Source organism: Neovison vison, chromosome 2, assembly GCF_020171115.1.
Source record: "Neovison vison isolate M4711 chromosome 2, ASM_NN_V1, whole genome shotgun sequence".
NCBI classification, from domain to species: Eukaryota; Metazoa; Chordata; class Mammalia; order Carnivora; family Mustelidae; genus Neogale; species Neogale vison.
Genome location: NC_058092.1, coordinates 33,935,417 through 33,956,646, shown reverse-complemented (window position 1 = coordinate 33,956,646; position 21,230 = coordinate 33,935,417). Strand labels below are relative to the sequence as shown.

Below are 21,230 nucleotides of genomic sequence, written 5' to 3'. Positions count from 1 at the left end.
CTGCTTGAGGGAAACCCAGAGCACAGCATGAGCTACAGTAGAAAGGTGCCAAGAGAAGTCTTAGGAGGATTCTGGAACCTCCTCTGGTCACTCCCCAGCCCCCTCCGACCAGTGCTTACCTGCCTGTCCTACACCATGTACCAGAAGCTGGATATGCCTGTCCACTTGGCCCACAGGACGAGCAGCATCAGAACTGCGGCTAGAAGCCACGTCCAGGGGAGACCGAGGCCCCTACAGGGAAACTTGGGTAAGTGCCTGGCTCCAATGGGCAAAGTATGAGGGGAGCACAGGGGCCTCGGGGTGGGGGTGATACGTGCCGAGGCCTCCTCAGAGTAGATGGGCTCCTGGCTTCGGGACAGAGCTAGGGAGGGGGGCAGCGCATCGCCTTCCCATGGCCGGTCGCTGCAGGACGTCTCCAGGAGCCTGGGAGAGAGTGGCACAGACTTTGGACATAGCTCTTTGGCCACCATCTTTGATCCCTGCTCTACCCCCTATTCCCAAGGCCCACGTACCGCAGGTAGTACACAGCCTTTGTTGCTCGTTCCTGATAGACAAACATATTCTTCCGGTTCACCACAGAGAAGGCATTGAGCACGGAGCGCAGGGCCTGGATGGCTGTGGGAGTAATAGTGGCTCAGGACAGCCCCTTCTCCAGATTCCCTCCCCCTCCACTTGCCTCTCATGCCCATCACACACCCCGAGAGACCCCCATGCTGGGCCCCATTTTCAGGCGTGAATGGACTCGAATCACGGTTCCCCACACAACGTCACAGGAGAAATGGCCAGGGACAAACTGCATTGTGGCAGCTAGGTACCCTCGGGGTGCACAGCTCTCATCAGCAGCGTAATCTGGGGAGAAGGGAGACAGTGGATGAGAGGCAGGACATGGCCCTCTGCCTTTGCTACTTCTCACTTATGAACTGGCCTACTTGTCCTTACTTCCCAGGACTCCTTGGCCCTATCACCCTGCAGGAGAAAGACAGTCATTTCAGGTAACAAGGCAGGACCATACTCTTCAGAACCCAGGTCACAGCACAAAGGCTCTCAGGCAGTTGTGGAGAAGGAGCTAGAAGTGTCAGGTAAGGCAGAGCATGAGAAAATTCTGAAGAATTTTCTGAAGACACTCCGGCTGTATACTAATATGATATATAACACACACCCCATCTGTGTACTCACATGGAGGGGCAATGAGAACCCCGTCAGATAGGATAGGAGGGTAGGATAGGAGAGCTGATACACACTTGCAGAGTCAGGGCAAACGCTGTGCTCTGTAGAACAGCTGACCAAAAAGGACTCACAGGGCAGGAGGGCAGAATGCAAGAGCCCAGGGGCACAGTCCAGAACCTTGTCTGACCCCTTCCAGCTTTCCAGGTTGAAGAGGAGCCCCCTGACACTGCAGAGGCAGCCATCTGGTTTCCCAGAGAAGCTGCTGCCAGATGTGAGCCGTGTACAGAGCACACAGGAGGTTGTCTGGAACGGAATGCTGGTTGATGAAGGCTCCAGCAAAATCACGTGGAGAGACTATAATGAGGAAGGGCTGTCTCCAGGCTCTGCCTGGCCTTCCATTACACACTGCTAGAGGCACTGGCAACAAAGGTGTGTGGCTGTCCTATCTCGTGCTCAATGTGCAGAAGACTCCATCAGACCCTGGGAAGTCTGCTAATTAGGGGAATGGTGCTTTGATACAGAGCATGTCTCGGGATGTGCTGAGACGTGACATCCGGGATTGGTAGGAACGTTCACCTACAGACTTGCTGAGACTATTAAAAACAAGAAGTGCTCTGATTTTCCTTTTCAACCAGACGGGAGAACTGCAAAGGAATGACATCATTTGGCTTTCCCCTCTGAGCTGGGCTGAGGGGTCATCAGGAGTCAAAGAAGAGAGCAGACGTGTCAAGACTTCCATTAACATCTTGAGTAGAGTATTGGGCTTCCTCATCACGACCAGAAATCTCAGGAAGCCCAGAGGGGTCCTGTGCCTGCCTATCAGGAGGGACAGCCGATAGGAAGGCAGATCCTCCTACCAGGCCTTAGGCTCCTCCCCTCTGATCTTCTCCCACCTGTGACCTGGCCTACTCGCCCACTCCCCACCTCCACACCGTTCCTCAGCCCTATTACCCAAAGGGGAAAGATGGTCATTTTGGAAAGGAAGGTGGGGTGAGCAGAGGCACGGCCTTAGGAAAACAGGTCACAGCCGGTGCCCCTTCCATGGTCCCTTTTCTCCTGTGTTCTTTAACCCTTCCTTGCCTCTTGGCTCCTTCCCTGTGGAACACAGATGTGCTCGAGTCTGCCTTGTTGTCAAATTCCTTCCTTGTGTGCTTGCCACACTACATAAACAAGTGGTTCTCCTCTGCTCCACCTGTGTAAGATCCTCTCACTTCTGTCTCTTCTGGCTCCTAATCCCACTTCTCTGCCAACACTTTCACTAACGACACACGGGAACTCTCAATGGCTAAACACAGTGACCCTTTCCTGTCCTATCCTCCCTGCTCTCCTGGCACCGGTGACCAAGTCATGGCGACTCTGCCCTGGTCTTCTCACCCAAGCACGGACACAGGAAGGGCAGCAGGAGCCCGGGAGGGAGGCTCCTGGGTGGGGTCTCACCATCACTGGGCAGTGGTGCCCGCTGACGGGAGTGGAAGGGGGTCTCGCTGCGCCACAGATCTTCTTCGCTCTCGGCCACCAGAAGAGAGTTACACACGTGACTGTCATGGAGGTCCTGCAGAAGCAGCCGCTGGGAGAAGGAGCCGGGTATCAGGGAACTGAAATATTTCTCAAAGAATTGGTGGCAGTGGTCAGGGGTGATCAAAGGCCAGAGAAGATGGTGGTTATCATAGGAGGTCAGCGATCAAGAGAGCATCAGTAATCATGGGGGGGTCGGAGATGCGTCCTACAGTCCCCGGGCTCAGGGATCTGAACCCCAGGTTAGGAACACTCCCACGTTACTGGGAGTGGGTGGGGGAGCATTCCCCAGTTTGTAGGGCCCAAGGAGTAAGAGTCAGAGGAGTCAGAGCCGAGTGTCAAAGAAAATGAGTGTCAAAGAAAACACCAAGTGTCAAAGAAAATGCCCGTGATAGATCAACAGCTTCTGAAGGTCAAGTTCTTGGAAATTCCTTCCTCATCTGAGCAGTGTCCCGTGCTTGGAAAGCCCTGCTCCCCGCTGTCCCTTACCTGGTTGACCTCCCTGCAGATCTCCCCAACTCGCCTCACCAGGAGCTGCTGCAGGTGGCGACACTCGGCGCCTGGCCCTCCATCCTCCCGAATCAGGCTCCTGGTGGGGAGGGATGGAATAGACACGGTTGGTGGGAGAGGGGTTTGGCAGCTGGGGCCAAGAGAAGCCATGAGAAGGGAATAGGACTGGACCAAGGGAAGCAAACATGGCGGGAACTGGGAAAAGCAGAATTCTCCATAGCAGTTACAGAAGCACAAGCTCTAGGCTTGCTTTACCAGCTTCCACATGGGCAGGACATGTAAGCTTCCTTCTTCTCCATTCTCAGACCTTGAGCAGAATGGTGGTCTTCCCTTCTCAAACCCAGCCCACCCTGTGACGGGAGCCATCTTTAACCAGGGGCCTTGCTGTGAGTCCTGGCTCTGCCCTTTCCCGTGACCTTGGGCAAGTATTTAACTTAACTGCGCTTGAGTTTCTTCCCCCCGTCACAAAAGGAGCTGGTCTAGGCGGAACATTCAGAACAGTGTCTGCCATGTACTAAGTGCTTGTTAAATATCACCTGTTAGTCCCACATCAACTTCTGAAGCTGCTCTGAACCGGAGAAGCTCTCAATATGAGGCTAGGAGCCCCAAATCCTACCAGCTTTGAACTCCACTAGGAAAGCAGAGAGTGACCTGCTTTGCTACAGGCTGTGGGAAGTGGTCAGGACCCTCCAGCCCCAGAACACAGTCAGACCCTGACCCAAACCCTCAGTCCCATGTCTTACTTTGGGATGACCCTGGAGAGGAGTGTTGTGGGACCGGGGAAAAGCGGCACAGTGCATGCCCCTACTTACTGTGCGTGGGCGTACACTTCTACACGATCCTGTAGCACCCGAACGATGAGCCAGAAGTCAGGCAGGCAGGGCCCAGGGAGGCCTGAGAGCGAAGGCTGTGGAGGTGTTGGCCCAGGTGGGGTCCGCAACATGAAGGGAGCCTTCTCCCCCAGGGTCTCATTGGGACCCTCGCTGTCTGAGCCACTGCTGCCACCATCGTAACCTGTGTCAAACGAGCTGAGGTTCAGCCCCAACCTTTGGCTCATCTGATTCTCCAAGCGTGTCAGGCTTGATGGGCCCAGCCCCTTCGTGTCAGTCCCTTCTGATGGCCCCTGCCCAGTCCTTCTGCCGCACAGCCCAGTCTCTGCCTCCCATCAGCTTAGAGTCCTCCCCGAACTGTCCCGGCTTACCCAGGTGGTCAGAGTCCACGCTGCCCTGACTGGACATAAGGCTCAGCCCCCGGCTGGGCCCAGGCTGGTTCCCTGGGAAGAGAAGGGAAAGGTCTGGAACCTCTACTGAACTTGCTTAGGACTGCCCAAGGAGGGAAGCAGGGCCAGGGATCTGTAAGTCCCTGGTCTTAGCCCCCAGACTTTGTTGCCCAAGTCCTCTCTTACCTCCCTGTGGCAGGCTGAGGAGGGGGGTGCCCTCGGAACCCTCTGGAGAGCCAGGGGCTTGGGGGCTGGCTGTCAGGGCCTGAGGGGCAGGAAGTCAGAGCTGAATACAGGCCCTAAACACCTACCTCCACCCCCCCTCCATTCCCAGGTCATCCCAGGAAAGGCTCACCTCCCCTTCGATGCCTTCAGCCCTGTCCTCATGGCTGTGCCAAGCCCAGGCTGCTGAAGGGGGCTCCCCTTGGGACCCCCCTGGCTGTTGGCCAACTGCCACAAAGAAGAAGCCACTGTCAGGATCCTCAAGAAGAACATGGCCAGGGAGGTGAAGGCGGCGAAACTCCTGGGAGCAGAAGCCAAGGTCACAGTTAAGGCAGAAGCAGCCCTCCCTGTTCACGGCACCCCACACTTCCTCATCAGACCCTCACAACTACCTGGTACGCAAAGGGTCTGGAAGTTGCCTAAACTTCAATAGGCCTAGTGGCAAGGAAAGGGGCTGGGTCTCTTCCCGCTGAGTTGGGCTGCCAGGCATGGGGCAGGGGACAATGCGGTGAGGAGGCTGTTCGGAGGGGAACGCTATGGACTGAAATCAGGAGAGGCCCTTCTACTTCCGTATCTGGAGTCTGGAGAAGAATGGCCCCAGAACCATCAGCAGGCATTCTGAGGGCAGCGTACCTCCTTGAATTGTGTGAGGGAACGTTCTGGCCCAAACACAAAACTCAGTGGCAGGGTTTGGCGAAGGCAGGTGGAGCGTCCAGGAGAGCTGTGGATGTGGGCAGCTGCACGGTGCAGGGCAGGGCTCTGAGGGATGCCCCCTCTTCGCAGGGCTCCCACCATCTCATCCTCCAGCAACCAGTGGATCTACACAGAGCAATCCGGGAAATGGCCAAGGGCACCTCCTTGCCACCTAGGGCATCACCTCACTTGCAGACTAGAAGACACCTTGCCTCACAGATTAGGGAGGCCTTACTTTGATCCCAGAATAAAAGGGCGCCTCACCTTCCTCATATGCTGGCAAGGGTATCAGTTAGTGCTGAGGGGCTGTTACTTAGCCTGGGGGAGGGAAGGCCCTCACCTCACTCATGGTGGTCTCAATAGCCAGTCTGTGGGGTGTGGCCAAATTGGACAGTCCCGGGTGCCTAAGTGGAAGAAAGGGTTAGATGCTGGCTTCCAGAGAACAAAACTGACATGGCGCGAGGAACTCTGAGGGGCAGAAGGGGAAGTACCTGTCTTCTTCTGGGGGTGGCAGTGGGGGCCCCAGGCCATCATCTGACCTTAAAGATGACGGCTGCCCTGGGGATCGTGGGAATGAAGCACTGCTTTCAGACGTGGACCTGAACAGGGTAGGAGCGAAGGTCAAAGATCAGCAGCTACTCTCTTCCTAGGCCTCCTAGGAAGTCCTAGGCCCTCCTAGGGAATCCTTAAAGGATCCCGAGTCCCCAAGTGCCTCTAGATTCCTTTAATGGGCCCCCACCCCAGCAAGGCTCAGGCCTCCCCTCCCCCCACCAAACTTGTTGCCACACCGGTGGTGCTGAGGGTCCGAGGTCGGGGGAAGTTCCACTTCCAGAGGCAAGGTCAGCACGAAGACATCCAGGGTAACACTGAGGTCCCTCAGGGGCACTCGGCCTCCAACGGGGGGGCCCTCCAGACTGGAAAGCACCTGGCCTGGGAGAGGGGGAACGTCAGGGGTTGCTGGAGCCCGGGGACAAGCACAGACTTCAAGTCCCCGTGCTAATGAGTTACATCCTTAGGCCCTCTCCCCCATCCCCAAAAGGCAGGCAGGCTGTGCTGGGACCTGTGGCCCGCCCCCAGGGACCCCTCACTCACCCAGGCAGGTGGGCAGGCTGCACACGGGTACTGAGCTGTGCTGCCCACGCAGACGCACCGAGCACGTGAGGTGCAGGAAGAGAGGTGGCAGGTCGCGCACCAGGCTCTCCGGCCCCATCGGTGAGTCGCCCCCCAGGATGCTGAAGGAGTCTTCATCAGGGTTCATGGTGTCGGCATCAGACAGTGAGGCGGAGTCGAGCCCCGCCGGCCCCAGCTCTGGCTCACGGCTCTCACGATATTCCACCTCAAGCTCTGGGTCGCTCTCAGTGACCACACAGCAAGCTGCCGTGTCTCCTAGACAAGGGTGCATGTTGTGTGCTCACCGGGACAGGCTGATAACAGAGAGCCCCAAATCCCGGCTTGAAGCAGCCGTACCGTCTCTCCCCACTTGCCCACACACCTTCTTCTCCTATGAGCTCAGCCTCTGAGAACTCCAGGTCACTGACTTTTCTGTCCACTGTGTCCCGAGGGCCCTCATCCTGAGCAAAAGAAAGAGACAGCTTTAGCCAAGGCCAGACAAGAGCCACATTGGGGCCTCAGGGAGCCAAATCAAGAGGATCCGGGGGGGTATGTGGGGCTGTGGCTCAGGGGTCTGAGGGAGGAAGGGAGGAAGCCACTGACCTCTCGCCGGCTGGACGGAGGGCAGTAGAAGAAGTAGTGTGGATTGGAGGGCACCGTGCGGAAGTGGAGACTGCTGATCTCCAGGAACTTCTCCTGTTTGGGGTTAGAAGGAGGCTATTATGTCAGCCTGCCCTCAGCAGAACACTCCCCCCAGCCTAGCAGGCACCTCCACAGGCCGTCCCAGGACAGCCCACCAAGGCTGAGGGCAGGGGGGACTCTACCCTCCTCTTCCCCCACCAAGTGTCCCACCTGGATGAGGCCATGAAGGGCGTCATGCGCCTCTCCTCTGAGCTGGCAGACGTCTGTCAGAGAGATCTCCAGGCTGGGGTCTGGGTGGCCAGGGACACGGCTGCTCTGAAACTCAGGCTCGCTGAGGTCCTCGGTCTCTATGCTGAGTGGTCAGGGTGGGGGTGAGGGGAGTTGAGGCGTTAAGAGCCAACAAGTCCCAGAGGAGCCTGCGTCCCTACTGGGAGTGGCTCACAAAGTCTTTGGCTCTAGCAAGGGTGCTTAGTACAATGGCAAGGGCAGGGGGAGAGGCAACAACCATTCCACCCCTTTTGGCTCAAACCGCCACGTTTCTTAATGGCTGGACATTTCTGTGACACAGAGGTATGAGTAAGGAGGACTCCCAGTTTTCTGACTAGGGTGGAAGGTGACCTCTTTCACTGGGGAAGAAGACAGGTGGAGAAGCAAGGTTTGCTGGGGTAAAAACGCACGGATGTGGGGGCATGGAGGGTGGAGGCTGTAGAGCTCCAGACAGGGAACTGGGCTGGAGTTTGGACCTGGGTGTCATCAGGACCCTCTTCCCTGTGCTTCTTCTCCTCCCTTGATGATAACACACCACGGGGGCCAGACACATAGCTGTCTGCTCGCTTGCCTTTCTCCTTCCCGTCATCGGGGACCTGCTGGGCCCCTCAGGTGAGCTGGGGACCCAGCAGGGAGCAACACACTCTTAACTCACGGAGTGGTTCCAGGGATTACTACTATTGCACCAGTGTCCTCAGAACAAGATTCCCCTTTCACTGATGGCAGCCAGCAACTCTCCACCCCTCAACCAGCTGCACACTCCGTGCCAGAACAGGAGAGACAGAAAGGAGACGGAAATATGGGAGCAAGAAGCCAGGGACAAAGCAACTGCCTCCCCGATGTGTGGGCATGACCTCGTGCAGTCGGACCCCTGGCTCGGAAAGTCTGTTTACGGGGATCTGGTGCAACCCTGATGCGTCCCTCCGGGACCAACCTAACCTGGACTCAGAAGCCAGGACAGCTCGTTCCCGAGGCTCTGGGCCCTCCTCGATGCTGCTGCTGAAGGGCCCAGGGCTGAGAGGCCCGGGGCTTGGAGGTGCCTGAGGCAAACCCCGAGTGTGGCCGCACAATGCAAGCAGGAAAGGGGTGATGTCTACTTCTTGTAGCAGCTCCTCACAGGCATCAACCGCGATCAGCAAGTCCTGCGAAGAGACACTCTGTGCTTGCTGCAAACTCCCGAACAGCCCTGAGGAAGGGGAGGAAGGGGAAGGCGCCATGAGGGTCAAGTTCTGGAAACAGCCCCTCCAGCCCCCATGCCTGGAATCCCACAAAGCCCCTCATCTCCTTCCTGACGCTCCCTCACGTGGCCTCCTGCTCACCACGGACGTAGCAACGCTGTGCGTGCTCCTGCAGCAACGCACAATGGTTGGCTGCCTCCTTGAACCTGGGCTCCATCCAGGCTGAGGACGAGGACGGCTGGTCGAGGAACGGAGTCCTAGGAATGGGAGGGAGGAACTAGCTTGGCCAACTCTCCTGAGGGGTATCTCAGACTCCCCAACCACCCATGCTCCCGTGGAGTGCCCATACATCTCCACCGAAAATATTCACGGCCCAGCAAGTTCAAGTGGTTTGCTGAAGGAAGCTAAGCCAGGAGCCGGCAAGACACGGACTGAGTTCCTGCCACTGATCATCGAACTGTCAGTCTATCCGTCTGAGCGTGGTGGTCGTAAGCCTTGGCTGGGGGCCGCAGTGGGGGGCAGAACCTAGGTCAGCACTGAGGGTATTCACCGGAAGATGAGGTCTCGGGGTGCCTGAGGGGGCTGCAGGCCAACCATCTGCTCCCTCAGTGCTTCCAGGGAACAGCTATAGACGTAAACAGGACACCGGGTCCGGGGAGCATCTGCGCTCTCTGTCTGCGGGGCCTGACGCCCAGCACAAGCTTGTAAGTCCCGACGGCACGGTGGGCTGAGGTCTTCTGGGTTCTGGGCAGTGTCTGTGGGAAGAGGTATCACGTGATCCCCAAGCCTTCTATTTCTTCCCGTTTCTGCTCCTGCTTAACTGACTTAGAGCCGGCAGCCTTACCACTGGCTGGGGTGACACTGAGTGTGGGGACCTGGGCCTTTGCAGCCCTCGCCCCAGGTCCTCCCAGATCTTTCAGGCTGGCGGCCCCGCTCCAATCCCCAAACTTTGGTTTTGTCTCCTCTTGAGAGGGTCCCTCCAGGCCATAGGCGGCCAGGTGCTGGACGTCTGAAGAGGAAAAGAGAGACAGAACTCAGCTGCTGGCTGGCCTGGTGAGGGAGTCTAGGGGCCAGTGATGAAGGTGAGGGGGTGTACCTGAGAAGGTCGCAGGGAGGAAAGTCAGAAACACATGCTGGGGAGTCACAAGCCTTGCATAGCAGCGCCACTGAGGGGCCTGAGCAGAGACGAGAGGCTTGAGCGTCTCAGGACCTCCACCCTGTAAGAGAAAACAACCTCAGAGCGGTCTGCAGGGCCATCCAAGCCTGGCTCCCCTCCCTCACCCTGGAGTGCAGCCCTAGGTAGAGCTGTGAGATCCAGGACAAAGGGCAGGGATGGCATCCTGTCTCCAGCAGGAGGCACTTAGCATCCCTGGTGGCAGACAGCTGGGGCATGGATCCATGCTAACAGAAGCTCAGTGGGAAAACAGGCCCAAGGAGACAAAGCAGTGCTGACCAGGGGAGGAGGAGCTGCATCTCCAGTGGCCTGCGTGCTGCCGACTGCTCCATCCTTTAGGATCCTGTGGCCCCCTGCCAGTGGCTCCGCTGGACCTACGGTGGGGGTAGAGGTGGGTGGGCGAGGGCAGGGCCAGCAGAGAGGCAGGGCTCTGAGGGGAGGAGACGGGGAGGCCAAAAGCCAGAGACAGAACCCCGCCCTGCTGCACAGGGATGGGGAGAAAAGGGCTGGGCCAGAGGGTGCTGTCTGGGAAAGAGGAGGGAGCTCACCTGGACTGTGGCAGGCCCGTCGCAGCACCTCACTCAAGAAGGTGGCCTGCTCAGCAGCGGTAAGCGGGATCTCCCGGTCACTCAGCTCCTGCCCCAGGCAGCTGTGCAGCAGGCACAGCACCGTGTCGTTGGCGGGACAGGGCCCCTTGGCGAGAGGGACGCCCTCTGGCTCTGCCCGACACACACTCCGCTCAGCACCGAGGGCCTCCTGCTCCCCGGCACCCTGGCTCCGCCATGGCTATGGCGGCCCTCGTGCGGCCTCCCAGCCACCACCTGCCCCAGCGCTCAACTGCTCTCTCAGATCGCTCACTCCCATGCCCGTGGGCCCTGTGGGTCTGTAAGGAGGAAGCTCACCCACCTCTGGAAAGCAGAAGGAAGAACATCTGCAGCTGTTGACACTGGGGCAACAACCCCATTAGGTCAAAATGGAAAGGAATCTCGTGGACACAGGTATCTCCTCCCTGGTCCAATGCTAGGAGGGAGGAAAGGAAGACAAGAGCCTTGATGAGACCCAGAAGCCCCAGCTATGGTTCCCTCCACCCAATTCTCCTGATCCACCCTGGGGGCCCCTTCCCCACTGACCAGCAGAGACCCTCGGCTCTGGGGGCAGGGGACTCCACTCCTTGCTCTGGCACAGTTGTATCAGGTATTCAAAGCTCAGCATGGAGCCTATGCAGGCAGCATCCCGAGGGTGGAGCTGGGGCACAAAGAGCAGAGGTCAGGGGTCAGCCTGCCCTCGGCCAGAGTACTCGGGTGGCCACTCTGCAGGAAGACCGCATAGTCAGAGATGGGCAGAGCACAGAGAAGAGGGCCCAGGAAGGGCACGGGCTGCTCCGGAAGGGACGGCGCCACCCCCGGTAAGGTTGGGGGGTCCTTCAGAGGCCACTCACAGCTCGAGGGATCTCGGAGTACGTCAGGTCCCGGAGGTGCTTCCAGCTCTCGGGGCCGGGCGCCACCCGCCCATACTGAGGCTCCACCCACACCTCGGTGACCAGGTTGAGCTCGGAATCTCCTTCTAGGGCCTCCACTTCCACATCATTGTCATCATCTGTCGAGAAGCTAAAGGAGGAGGAACCCTGAGCCTGGCGGAGAAGAGAGTCCAATCCACAGGCGAGTGGCAGGGGTCAGTTCACAGAGGGTGCACAGGACGGATGGAACTCCCATAGGGCCTTTCCGGACCAGCATCTGCCTGATGAAGCAACTGCAAACAGCATCCCCTACCCCAACTCTCCAACAACCCAGGAACAGCACTTTGGGGGCCATAGCGACAAGTGGGAATGTGGAGAGAGGCGGCTCCCAGAGAGGACCCAGGTCCCACCTGTCTTTGGTAGAGGCAGAGTGAGGGGGGAAGAGGATGTACTGGACGACACAGGTGTGCTTTTCTTCGCCGGCAGCCTGGGGCTCATTCTGCGGGCACAATGGCAGATCTTGGGCAAACCTCAGCCAGGCCAGTTCGGGCCCTCAGACCCTAGCCCCCGGCACACTGTCCTGTGACTGGTCTCGGGCTCTGGGTAACTCTGGCCACAGGGTCCCCGTGAGGCCGTTTACAGCAGTCCCAACCCAGCTGAGAGGCAAACGTCCCTCTGATGATGAGCCCCGGTGGGGAGGTGTCACGAGGGACAGCAGGTACCTGAATTGGAAGCTCCAGGACCATGTTGATGATTCCTTCCCCACTGCAAGCGAAGTGGAAGCCTTCGGAGAGTCGGACTCTGAAACCCCATAAAGGTGGGGGTGGGGACGGGATGAGATGGAGGAGAGACACTGAGTCCGTGCTCCTGCACCACATGCCACTTATGTGGCCACTTCCTGTAGCCGTCCCGGCAGACTTGTCCGCTGACAGCCATGCTCAGACTACTGGGGCCTCAGGTGCAGCAAGCTGTAGCTGCATAGGCCAAAGTAAGCCAGCTGTGGTGGGTAGTGGGGAGGCAGAGAGGGCAGTGGCAGGCGCTACTCTGCACTCAGTACTGTGCATAACGGTGGGGGCAGCGGGGCCCAGAGAGGGGCAGGGTCTGACTTAGGCTTTCTTCCAGGGCCAAAGCCAGAGTCTACACTCACTCTCTCCCCTCCCTGAACTGCCCAGCCTGGCCCAGATGACATACTCAGTGAGGATGGACAGGAGCTGTGCAATGGCACTGAGTGGCAGTGCAGGTGCCAGGCCTGATGGGACACTCCAGAGCCACCGCTGATGGTACAGGTAGCGGGACAGCGATGCTAGGCTAGAAGAGGCTGAGCGGCCTGACACCAACGGCAGTGGCCCCGGTGGCTCCAGTGTCAGTAAGAAGGGTGCCCGGTAGTCCAGGGGTAGCTTCTCATACCTGGGCAACAGAGGAAACACCTCGATCACCACTCAGACCCAGCTGAGCCCCAGCCTTCCCATGGGTCCCGGCCTGGGCCCCAGACTTGACACCAACCTGATGAGTAGCTTGTCCAGGGGTTTATGCAGGACCACAAGGCACGGCCGGTCAGACAGCGCCTGCTGCGGGCCCAGCATGGGGGGGGACTTGGAGGGAGAGCTGCCCCCACCAATGCCCCCCAGCCCTTTCCGTTTGACCTTGGGTGTTGGCTCCTTGCTTTGCACCCGGTGGGGGAAACGCAACCGCAGGATCTCTTCCCGCAAACCCGACACAATCTGGGGGAGAAAGGTGATCAGATCTCCCTAACTCCATCCCTTCTAGGTCCAGAAGAAGGGGCCCCCAGACAAGGTGAGAGAGCCCTCTACTCCAAGCATTCCTTGGTCTGGGGGCTCCTCTCTCCACTAGCCCTGGCCCTATATGATGGGGCAGAAATAGCCAGTCCATCCTCCAGGGCTCCTGGGTCTGGGAGTCAGTCAGGGCACAGCTCACCTTGTGTCGGGCCTGGGCCGGTGTGCCGATGGGAAAACCCAGGCGAAGGACCATGCACGGGGCCTTGGAAATGATGCGGACCATGTAGAAGGAGGAAGGGGGCTGGTCAGGGGCACTAGGGAGAAATGGGGGTCAGTGAGCAGCTCTATGTGGGGAGTCAGTGGGTGGAGGAGAAGGAATGGTGAGGTCTGGGCTTAGGGGAAGAGATGCAGGATGTGGGGGACAGGGAGGAGCGGGGGCCCACCGCTCTGCATACCTGGAGAGCAGCTTCACGTAGGAGTAGCCCTCGACCAGCACGAAGCTGCTCCAGTCCCGAAGCAGGGAAGTCAGGGAGGAGTGCGAGATCCTGCACTGCACAGTGCTGTAGCGCCCATTGCTGCCGGGGGTATGCAAGTGCTTGGGGATGGGTCTGGAAGAGCGGGGTGGGCTGAGGTGAGGCCTCACGGTCCCAAGTGTGGGGGCCAAACACAGACTGCTATTGCTCTCTGCCAGGTCCTGTCTGAGGATGTGGGTGTGGGTAACTGGAAAAGACTGGGTAAGTGTCATCGTCTTCCCTTGGCTGAGGGGGGTGAGGGCTTGTCTGCTGTCCCCCTCCCACCCCCCCGGGCCTCCAGCCCACAGCGGGTACTCACGTGTCGTGCTCCAGGATGAGCACCAGCCGATGCATGTGCAGCCAGCGCTGCCAGGAGTTGGCATCCATGGACAGCACCGGCTTCCAGTAGGCTGCAAACTGGGCGTGGGAGGAGTCGGACCCACTGTGCTGAAGTGAGAGCACCTGGGGACGGGAAGGACAGCCCTGTAGGAGCCTTTGTGGAGAAACACGGCACAAGCGCCAATCGGCAAACAGGACCGTGGGGTCCAGGGGTCAGAGAGGAGCTCAGAGCCCAGCCTGGGATGGGAGCCTAGGACAAAGGCCAGATTAGGAGGAGCCCAGAGACAGACTGGGTGGCCCTTGACGCTGCATCCAGGCAAAGGATAGAGCTTACCACATCTCCATCACTGCCTAGGGGAAAGCAGCTGAGGGACGGCAGGAACTCAGGGTGAGCCGGCCATGTGCCAGCGTAGGCCAAGGGTGAAGTCAGCACGGGAAAAAGTAAACTATGGTCTTCTGGAAGTGCACAGCTCATGGCAGTGGGCACAGGTGAAGATGCCAGGGGAGAGGGAGCAGAACACGCCATGTGGAGACGGAATGAAGGGGCTCCTGGGCACCTCTGCATTCTCTAAGTCTTTACGCCTGACACCCATGATCTGCTGAGGACAGCCTCTCTACAGATCCTTCTCTGTCAGCAACTTGGAAGGAGGGAGGAGAACTGCTCTCAAGGCTAAAGCTAAGGAATTCTGGGCAACAGAATTGAGACTTGAGAGGGAAGGAAAAAGGAGGCGGAAAGGAGGAAGGAAAAAGACTTCTCAGACTTGAGAGGGAAGGAAAAAGGAGGTGGTTCTGGGCTCCAGAAGCTGTGCCAGTCCGAGCCAGGGTGGGCGTGGAGTGGGGCTGACGAGCCTCGGAGTCACTCACTGGGGTGGTGGAGCCGGGCGGGATATAGAAGAGCGGCACTCCGCTCTTGGTGCTGTCAGGAAGCGTGAAGTGTTCCGGGACCGAAGAGAAGGACTGAAGGTGGGCTAGCATCTGGTCCGTCTGGTTAATGCTGCAGAGCAAGGGCCAATCCTGAGCCACCCCTGACTCCAGTGGGCACAGAGGAAAGGAGTCCCAGGGGGACGTGGGACTCCGGACGCAAGCCTGGGCCTCAGGGGCGCTCTCACCAGTTCCCAGTTTCATCCCTCTGTCCACCCACACAACAAATGGGGCATTGCTCACTGAGCGGTGTGACCTCACTCACCTCTGCAGCGTGTTCCAGAATCGTCGGATGACGTGGGTACGATAAAGTGAGCGGATGGGTTGCCTTAGTGCACAGGACACATCATGCAGAATGTCATAGCCCCCTTCCATTGTCACTTCCACCCGTGTTCCTCGAGGGCCCTCAGGCTCCAGGGGCCAGGGCGCCACGGCCACGTACTCAATGCGCATGTTGTGTTTCCACAAAAGCACGAGCTTCACCTCCAGCTGAGACCCTCCTTCAGGGGAAGCAGGAGGCTGGTTACGGGAAGAAGGCACAGCACTCCAGCCTGGGACTGAGCTCAATCCGAAAGCCCCACCGGCCTCCTGCAACTCTAGCCTGGCAAAAGGTTCCAAGCATGCTTTCAGATATTTCAGGCCTAGGGCCTGCCAACTGCCACAAACAGAAGTTTGTAGGAGTGATGTGAAAAGAGAGTTGGCTACACCACTCGCTGCTGACCCACCCCTGGCAGATGGAACCAGGAGGCTAAATGCTAAGAGCATAAAGCCCTGAAGGCGGCTCGGAACCCACTTGTCTGCAATGACAAGCAGCATCTCACGGGCGCCTTCTGCTTTGTCTGGCAGGTCTGAGACTTGCGCGACGGGTCAGGGCCTGGTGACCCTCACCTTTGGCCAGCGTGACCTCTCGGACACTGTAGCCCTCTCGGAGCCGTACAGACACTGTGCTGACCAAGTCAGCAGGCACCTCCTTCTCTGTGTGTTTCTTCCGGCGCAGGGCGAGGGCAGGGTTGCTGCTGGCCGAGACCAGGTGCTCATTAAACAGGCGGTGCTGAGAGCCTAGAAGACCAGCAAGGTTGGGGAGGGGTGGGCAGCTCTCTGTGAGCTGACAGAGAGCTGGGCGGGGGAATGGGGGTGGCTATGCTGACATCCCAGGGGAGAAAACCGTGCCACAACAGTCAGCCCCGGTCCGAGCTCAGGGCCCCCGGGGACCCCTTCCTGCATCACCTCCGGGTCCATGCTATACTTCCCGGCCCCCACCCCTGACCCCCCCCAGTCTGCCCCTCACCGCAGTAATACTCAGGGTTCAGGGCTTCCCCACTGCGCAGGAAGGAGTAGAGGAGAAAAGCCCGGTGGTAGACAGTCAGACCCGGGCTGCCTGGTTCTGGCTCCGGACAAGTGGACAGATAAGAACCAAATGTGGCCATTGCGATAAACTTCATCAGTTCCACGTTGGGCACGTGGCCAAAACTGCAGTCATAAGAGTAAACTCCTCCCACCTAGAGAAAATGAGCAATTAGAGGCCTAGCTCCAAAAGTGGCACGGGAGAAAGAAGTACAAAAAGAGTGGAAGAGACTGAGCTGGTGGCTGTGGTCACCCCTGCCCCAAGGACCAGGACCACAGAGGAGGAAGTGGGCCAGTGTTCTCTGGGGACAGACCACTGCTCTGCAACTTTCCTCCCCTAGGCCCTTAACTGAAGCCACACCCTTCAGCGGAACATCAAATGCTAGACTGCACCACTCACTAAAGATTCTGGGAACTTGGTCACTGGCTTCCTATTACCATTGGAGAGACTTAGGCATCTCTAAAAAAAGTGCTTCTCAAACCTTAGGGTATATACAAAACACCTGGGGGTTTTGTTAAAATGCAGTAGGTCTGGGGTGGGCCTCAAATTTTCCATTTCTAACGAGCTCCCTGATGATGCCAGCGCTGCTGGCCCATGAACCATATTGTGAAGATTAAGCCTGTAGATCAGAGATTGGCCAACTACATGTGTCCTGTGGGCCAAGTCTAGCACATCACCTGTTTATTAAATAAAGTTTGGCTGGAACACAGCCATGCCCACTCATCTTATCTATGACTGCTGGGACACTACAAGAGCAAAGCTGAGTAGTTGTGACGACCATATGACCAGCAAAGCTTAAAATATTTACTAGCTGGCCCTTGACAGAAGATGGGGAAAGACCACCTCAAGATGTTTCACTCAATTCCTTGACTTCTCCATTCCTGAACCCTCATCTCCAGGAACTCTCTCTATTCCACTTGCCTGCCCACTGCCTATGCTCTGTCCCTTGGCTTCTCTTGGAACCATTTCATTTTTGCAATTTCAATTGCCACATCCGACTGATTACATGCAACTATACCCCTTTGGATTCCTTCCATCCTCCTTCTCCTGCTGCTCTTTGACCTAATTAAGGCTGCCAGTCCTTAACCTCCAAGTCTATCCCTGGCCCTCTTGACTCTGCTTTGACCTCCAAACCCCAGTGAGGAGCACAACCTCTCCATGGGATCCCAAATGGAGAAAGCTGTATGGTTGCCTAGGTTGGTGCCCCCTGGGAACACGTTTACACCAAGCCCAGCAAGTCCTTCAGGGCTGTCCTCAACACAGTTCTCCCCGATGCTCGCCAGCCCTCCTCACAGTACTCACCCCTACCTTTTCCTTCAGAGAGGGACTGAAGGCCCTTGGCCAAATTTATTCCCATTGTCACTTCTATCCTTCTAGTTTCAGAGGGAGAATGACTCCTCTCCACTCCCAAAGAGTCCTTTGATCTACTTATTTGAGCCAGCGTCCTCTTGTCAATGGAGAGACTTTACTCCCTCAGGCTTCCTTTTCTTTCCTTCATTTTCAAACTCAGCTTCCTCATGGGTTCTTAGAAACAAGCTGAGGTCTAGTTTAGAAAACAAATGGACAGAACAAAGCCCCGGCCTCTTCTGCCCTGCCCTTTCCTCCAGCTTCCATTCTCTCCTGCCCCCACTCCTCTGCTTGTCTCCGCTTCCTTCTCTCCCACTCCCTGCAATCACTTCCCTTGCCACCTCGTCACCAAAATCACCTGAAAAGGACCAGTGACCTCTTCACCACCAAACCAAGAGGTGGCTTTTCATTCCTCCTTTCACCCACTGTCCGCTGCATCTCACACTGCAGACTGCTCCTTTCTTCCCCAAACTCCAACTTCCCTGACATGAGAATCTGGTCTGATTCCTTCCCTTCATTCTTTGCTAGGACCCCTTCCTAGGAAAGACCTCTTAACACTGGTATTCCCCAAGGTTCTTCAGGGGCCCTCTTCTCTGCTCAATTACCATCTGCAGGCTGACAAATCCTCTCTCAACCAGTGCTGTCTCCTGAGTACCAGATCTGCATATCCAATGCTAGCCGCTCTGAACAGGAGCCATCTACAACATAATTATGCACTCTGCTGGGCCCTTTACATGCACTGTCTCACCCGACGAGGGAGGCACTGCTATGATTTCCACTTACAAATGAATCTAACCAAGAATCAAGTGAGGTGCCCAATGTCACACAGCTGGTACTCAGAGCCAGGATTCAGGCCGAGCACGCCAAACTCCAAAGGTGATGCCTTCAGCTGCTATCCTATAGACCCACAGGAGCCTCAAACTCGACATCCACAAGCCTGGTTTCATCATCTTGTCCTCACTCCATGCCAGCTGCTTCTCTTCCTGCATGCCCTGCCAGCTACCCAGTTACCACCGACGGACAAATCTGGAGACATCCTTCACCTCTCTTTCTTACTCACCCCTCACACCTTGCTAATTTAAGTCATGTTGACAACCTCCTCACTTTCACAATTCTATCTGCTCGTTTCTTACCCTTTATTCCCCTAATTTAAGCCCTGTTCCTCCCTCACCTTGAGCACAGCAATTAATAACCCCCCTGCCTCCACTCCTGCCTTCATGCAGCAGCAAGAATGACTTTTATAAAACACAAGCCCAACTAGTGACTTTCCTTGTGTTTATCTGCAGCACCCACAGAATTATCCCAAAGCGTCTTAACACAGCAGAACTAGCTTTTCATGTTCCAGCCGATGCCTATCCAGCAGCCTTGTTTCTCAGAGCGTTTTTCTTCCTACCCTCTGGCCCATCAATCCAAATCGGCTGTGGTTTGCTGAATATTCCTATTCTTTCCTTTCCTCAAGCTAGTTTGAGTCGGGTTTTCTGATCCTTAAAATCGAAACAGTGATAACTAATCAATCTAACAGGGGAGATGAGGCTGGATGTGACTGTCAGATTTCAAATCCAGCACTCTTTATCCCGTAACATGCTGTCTCCTCACATCCTCTCCCACCACTGCCACCTACCCTATTCTAGACATGACACCTATTCTCCCCACTAACACACAGGCAACTACATTATTAGCTTTATGTGGGAAATCATCACCTGTAAGAAAGTAACCAGCCACGTCCAACTTTGTGACATACCACACTTCCCTCTTCTCTTTTCTAGAAAAGTCCTCACCTGCACAAAGGAACAAGCCACAGTGCCACTGCGCAGCTGGTTCAGCAACGTCTCACAGACAGCAACATCAGGGACACTTGTCACCCCATCTGTAATCACAATGATACCTGGAACAGGAAATAGCGGACAGACCTGGGGACGCTGACCGGACCGAAGTTGCAGGGGGGCACCCAACTGATGGGGCCCTGAAGACTTGGGTGCCCACCAGCCGATGCATTTTATGATCTGCAAACACCCTTCCTTCTTCCCTTCCATCCTGTTTCTCCCTCCTGAATGCTGGATCCCAGTGTCCTAGGTGACGGCCTTGGAGCACAACTCCTTCCCACTAGGGTCCCTGATGGTTGTCAGAGCTGAGTACTCGAGAGAGGCACCGATGCACACTGCCCTTCCTGAAACAAGAACACATCCTCTTCCCAGGGACGCAGGGAGCCTCAATGTCCCCTTCTTATACCCTATTTCCCCAGCCCCACCAGCATTCCTTCTACTGACCTGCACTAGAGTTTGAGGGGAGCAACTGCAGTGCCAAGATGCCCTGACGAATCATACTGACCAGCCCAAGGTCAGCTGTCACCATGGAGACTCCCACCTTCCGGCCCGGGGCCTCCCCTGAGTCTGGGGACTGGTCCTCTGCCTGGGCCAAATTACAGAAGAGACAGAATTGGACAGATGGCATTACTATCCCACCCACAGCCAAGCCAGAATTTACAGCCCAGCACCGGCCAGGCCAGACAGGCCCAATCCTGTGCAGACCCCAAGCCCCTGCTCTGCAGCCGAGGCCTGACTGTGCTTGCTCCCCTGGGGTGTGCACACATGCTGGCCTGCAGATGGACAGGGAGTCCAGCAACAGCAGGAGCACTGGATTGTCCAGGAGCAGGGTTCCCCGCCTTTTGTCAAGGAGGCTCTTGACCCAGAGTTTCCCATCACTCTGATGAAATATTCTCTACATCAATCAAATTAAGTCTTCACAAAGGTAGGACTCAATTTCCTTGGCTACTTCTAGGATATCCAAAGGAATGAGCAAGTGCGTTCAAATGAGTCCAAGCAGCTTTATTCTTAACTGTACAAAGTCCTAGGGAACAGAACCCCCATGATCACCTTGTCAGATCCAGTGGGGGAGGAGATCTAAGACTGAAAACACACCGGCAAACGGCTTTCACATTTACCCCCAGCAAAGTCTGTGTCTTGGGCACTGTATTTGAGCCCTCCTCCAGCAGGGAACCTTTGGTGTGCACTTGCCAGCAATCCTCTCCTTGGCTCCCTCTGCCTCCTAGCCCCTTTTCCTGCCCTCTCTTCCCTCTGTATTAGGGCCTGTCCCTCCCCGCTCCCTTCTGTCCCTTCAGAGCTCCTCTTTCTACGGGGGCCTCCAGCGGTCTTCTCTCGTGCATACCTGACTCTGGGGGTCATACTGCAGCTGCAGCATGGTGGCCACCTTGTCCTCAAAGAGACAGAGCTGCTCGTACACCTGCTGCAGGAACGCCTCCCGCTGGGAAGGGTCCAAAAGGCAGCCCTGCACCAGCACCTGAGAAGCACAAGGGAAAGACAAGATGTGAGGGTCAGGGGGACACAGGAAAGTTCCCGTCTGGCCTGTTTATTCTCCATAGCCAGTTCCTCTCTTATCAGATCATCTACTTCATGAGGGAACTGGGGCCATTCGTGACCTTAATCTGGGTTCACAATCTTCCTTTGCTTTCAGTCCTGCACACTGGGTTTCCCCAAACTCCCGCATGGGGGTGCCCTAAGATTTGCCATCTCAGGTCACCAGACTGCCCCACCTCAGCCTGGCTAATAAGACTTTCTCATTCTGACTCATACGTATTTTATTCTTTTTTTTTTAAAGATTTTATTTATTTATTTGACAGAGAGAAGAGAGAGAGAGAGCAAGAGAGGGAACACAAGTAGAGGGAGTAGTAGAGGGAGAAGCAGGCTTCCCACTGAGTAGGGAGCCCGATGTGGGGCTCGATCCCAGGACCCTGGGATCATGACCTGAGCCAAAGGCAGACGCTTAACTGATCGAGCCTCCCAGGCACCCCTACTTTTTAAATTCTTGTTGATTTCTGGGGCGCCTGGGTGGCTCAGCAGGTTAAAACCTCTACCTTCGG

At 56.8% G+C, this 21,230-nt stretch overlaps 1 protein-coding gene across 3 annotated transcripts in view; it reads right to left on the bottom strand.

Moving 5' to 3' along the window:
• The window catches only part of SZT2 (SZT2 subunit of KICSTOR complex), a 62,582-nt gene that overhangs the window by 14,532 nt on the left and 26,820 nt on the right, over window positions 1–21,230 (bottom strand). For 2 of the 3 annotated variants that reach the window (XM_044238017.1, XM_044238015.1), the window contains exons 5-46: window positions 20,519–20,650; window positions 19,621–19,762; window positions 19,132–19,238; window positions 15,950–16,160; window positions 15,550–15,720; window positions 14,927–15,161; window positions 14,605–14,734; window positions 13,721–13,863; window positions 13,345–13,497; window positions 13,089–13,203; window positions 12,657–12,874; window positions 12,345–12,560; window positions 11,876–11,954; window positions 11,564–11,652; window positions 11,136–11,304; window positions 10,828–10,942; window positions 10,604–10,717; window positions 10,246–10,416; window positions 9,977–10,071; window positions 9,620–9,740; window positions 9,368–9,532; window positions 9,074–9,278; window positions 8,665–8,780; window positions 8,285–8,531; window positions 7,289–7,430; window positions 7,040–7,132; window positions 6,819–6,897; window positions 6,419–6,712; window positions 6,115–6,256; window positions 5,818–5,925; window positions 5,667–5,730; window positions 5,267–5,452; window positions 4,767–4,934; window positions 4,598–4,676; window positions 4,394–4,465; window positions 4,005–4,206; window positions 3,172–3,271; window positions 2,605–2,734; window positions 697–849; window positions 513–615; window positions 318–423; window positions 120–231 (exon numbers count right to left, since the gene is read on the bottom strand). In XM_044238017.1, the coding sequence (XP_044093952.1) occupies window positions 120–231; window positions 318–423; window positions 513–615; window positions 697–849; window positions 2,605–2,734; window positions 3,172–3,271; window positions 4,005–4,206; window positions 4,394–4,465; window positions 4,598–4,676; window positions 4,767–4,934; window positions 5,267–5,452; window positions 5,667–5,730; window positions 5,818–5,925; window positions 6,115–6,256; window positions 6,419–6,712; window positions 6,819–6,897; window positions 7,040–7,132; window positions 7,289–7,430; window positions 8,285–8,531; window positions 8,665–8,780; window positions 9,074–9,278; window positions 9,368–9,532; window positions 9,620–9,740; window positions 9,977–10,071; window positions 10,246–10,416; window positions 10,604–10,717; window positions 10,828–10,942; window positions 11,136–11,304; window positions 11,564–11,652; window positions 11,876–11,954; window positions 12,345–12,560; window positions 12,657–12,874; window positions 13,089–13,203; window positions 13,345–13,497; window positions 13,721–13,863; window positions 14,605–14,734; window positions 14,927–15,161; window positions 15,550–15,720; window positions 15,950–16,160; window positions 19,132–19,238; window positions 19,621–19,762; window positions 20,519–20,650 (5,992 nt within the window). The remainder of the gene's footprint in view (window positions 1–119; window positions 232–317; window positions 424–512; window positions 616–696; window positions 850–2,604; window positions 2,735–3,171; window positions 3,272–4,004; window positions 4,207–4,393; window positions 4,466–4,597; window positions 4,677–4,766; window positions 4,935–5,266; window positions 5,453–5,666; window positions 5,731–5,817; window positions 5,926–6,114; window positions 6,257–6,418; window positions 6,713–6,818; window positions 6,898–7,039; window positions 7,133–7,288; window positions 7,431–8,284; window positions 8,532–8,664; window positions 8,781–9,073; window positions 9,279–9,367; window positions 9,533–9,619; window positions 9,741–9,976; window positions 10,072–10,245; window positions 10,417–10,603; window positions 10,718–10,827; window positions 10,943–11,135; window positions 11,305–11,563; window positions 11,653–11,875; window positions 11,955–12,344; window positions 12,561–12,656; window positions 12,875–13,088; window positions 13,204–13,344; window positions 13,498–13,720; window positions 13,864–14,604; window positions 14,735–14,926; window positions 15,162–15,549; window positions 15,721–15,949; window positions 16,161–19,131; window positions 19,239–19,620; window positions 19,763–20,518; window positions 20,651–21,230) is intronic. The other variant, XM_044238016.1, reaches the window with a different exon arrangement.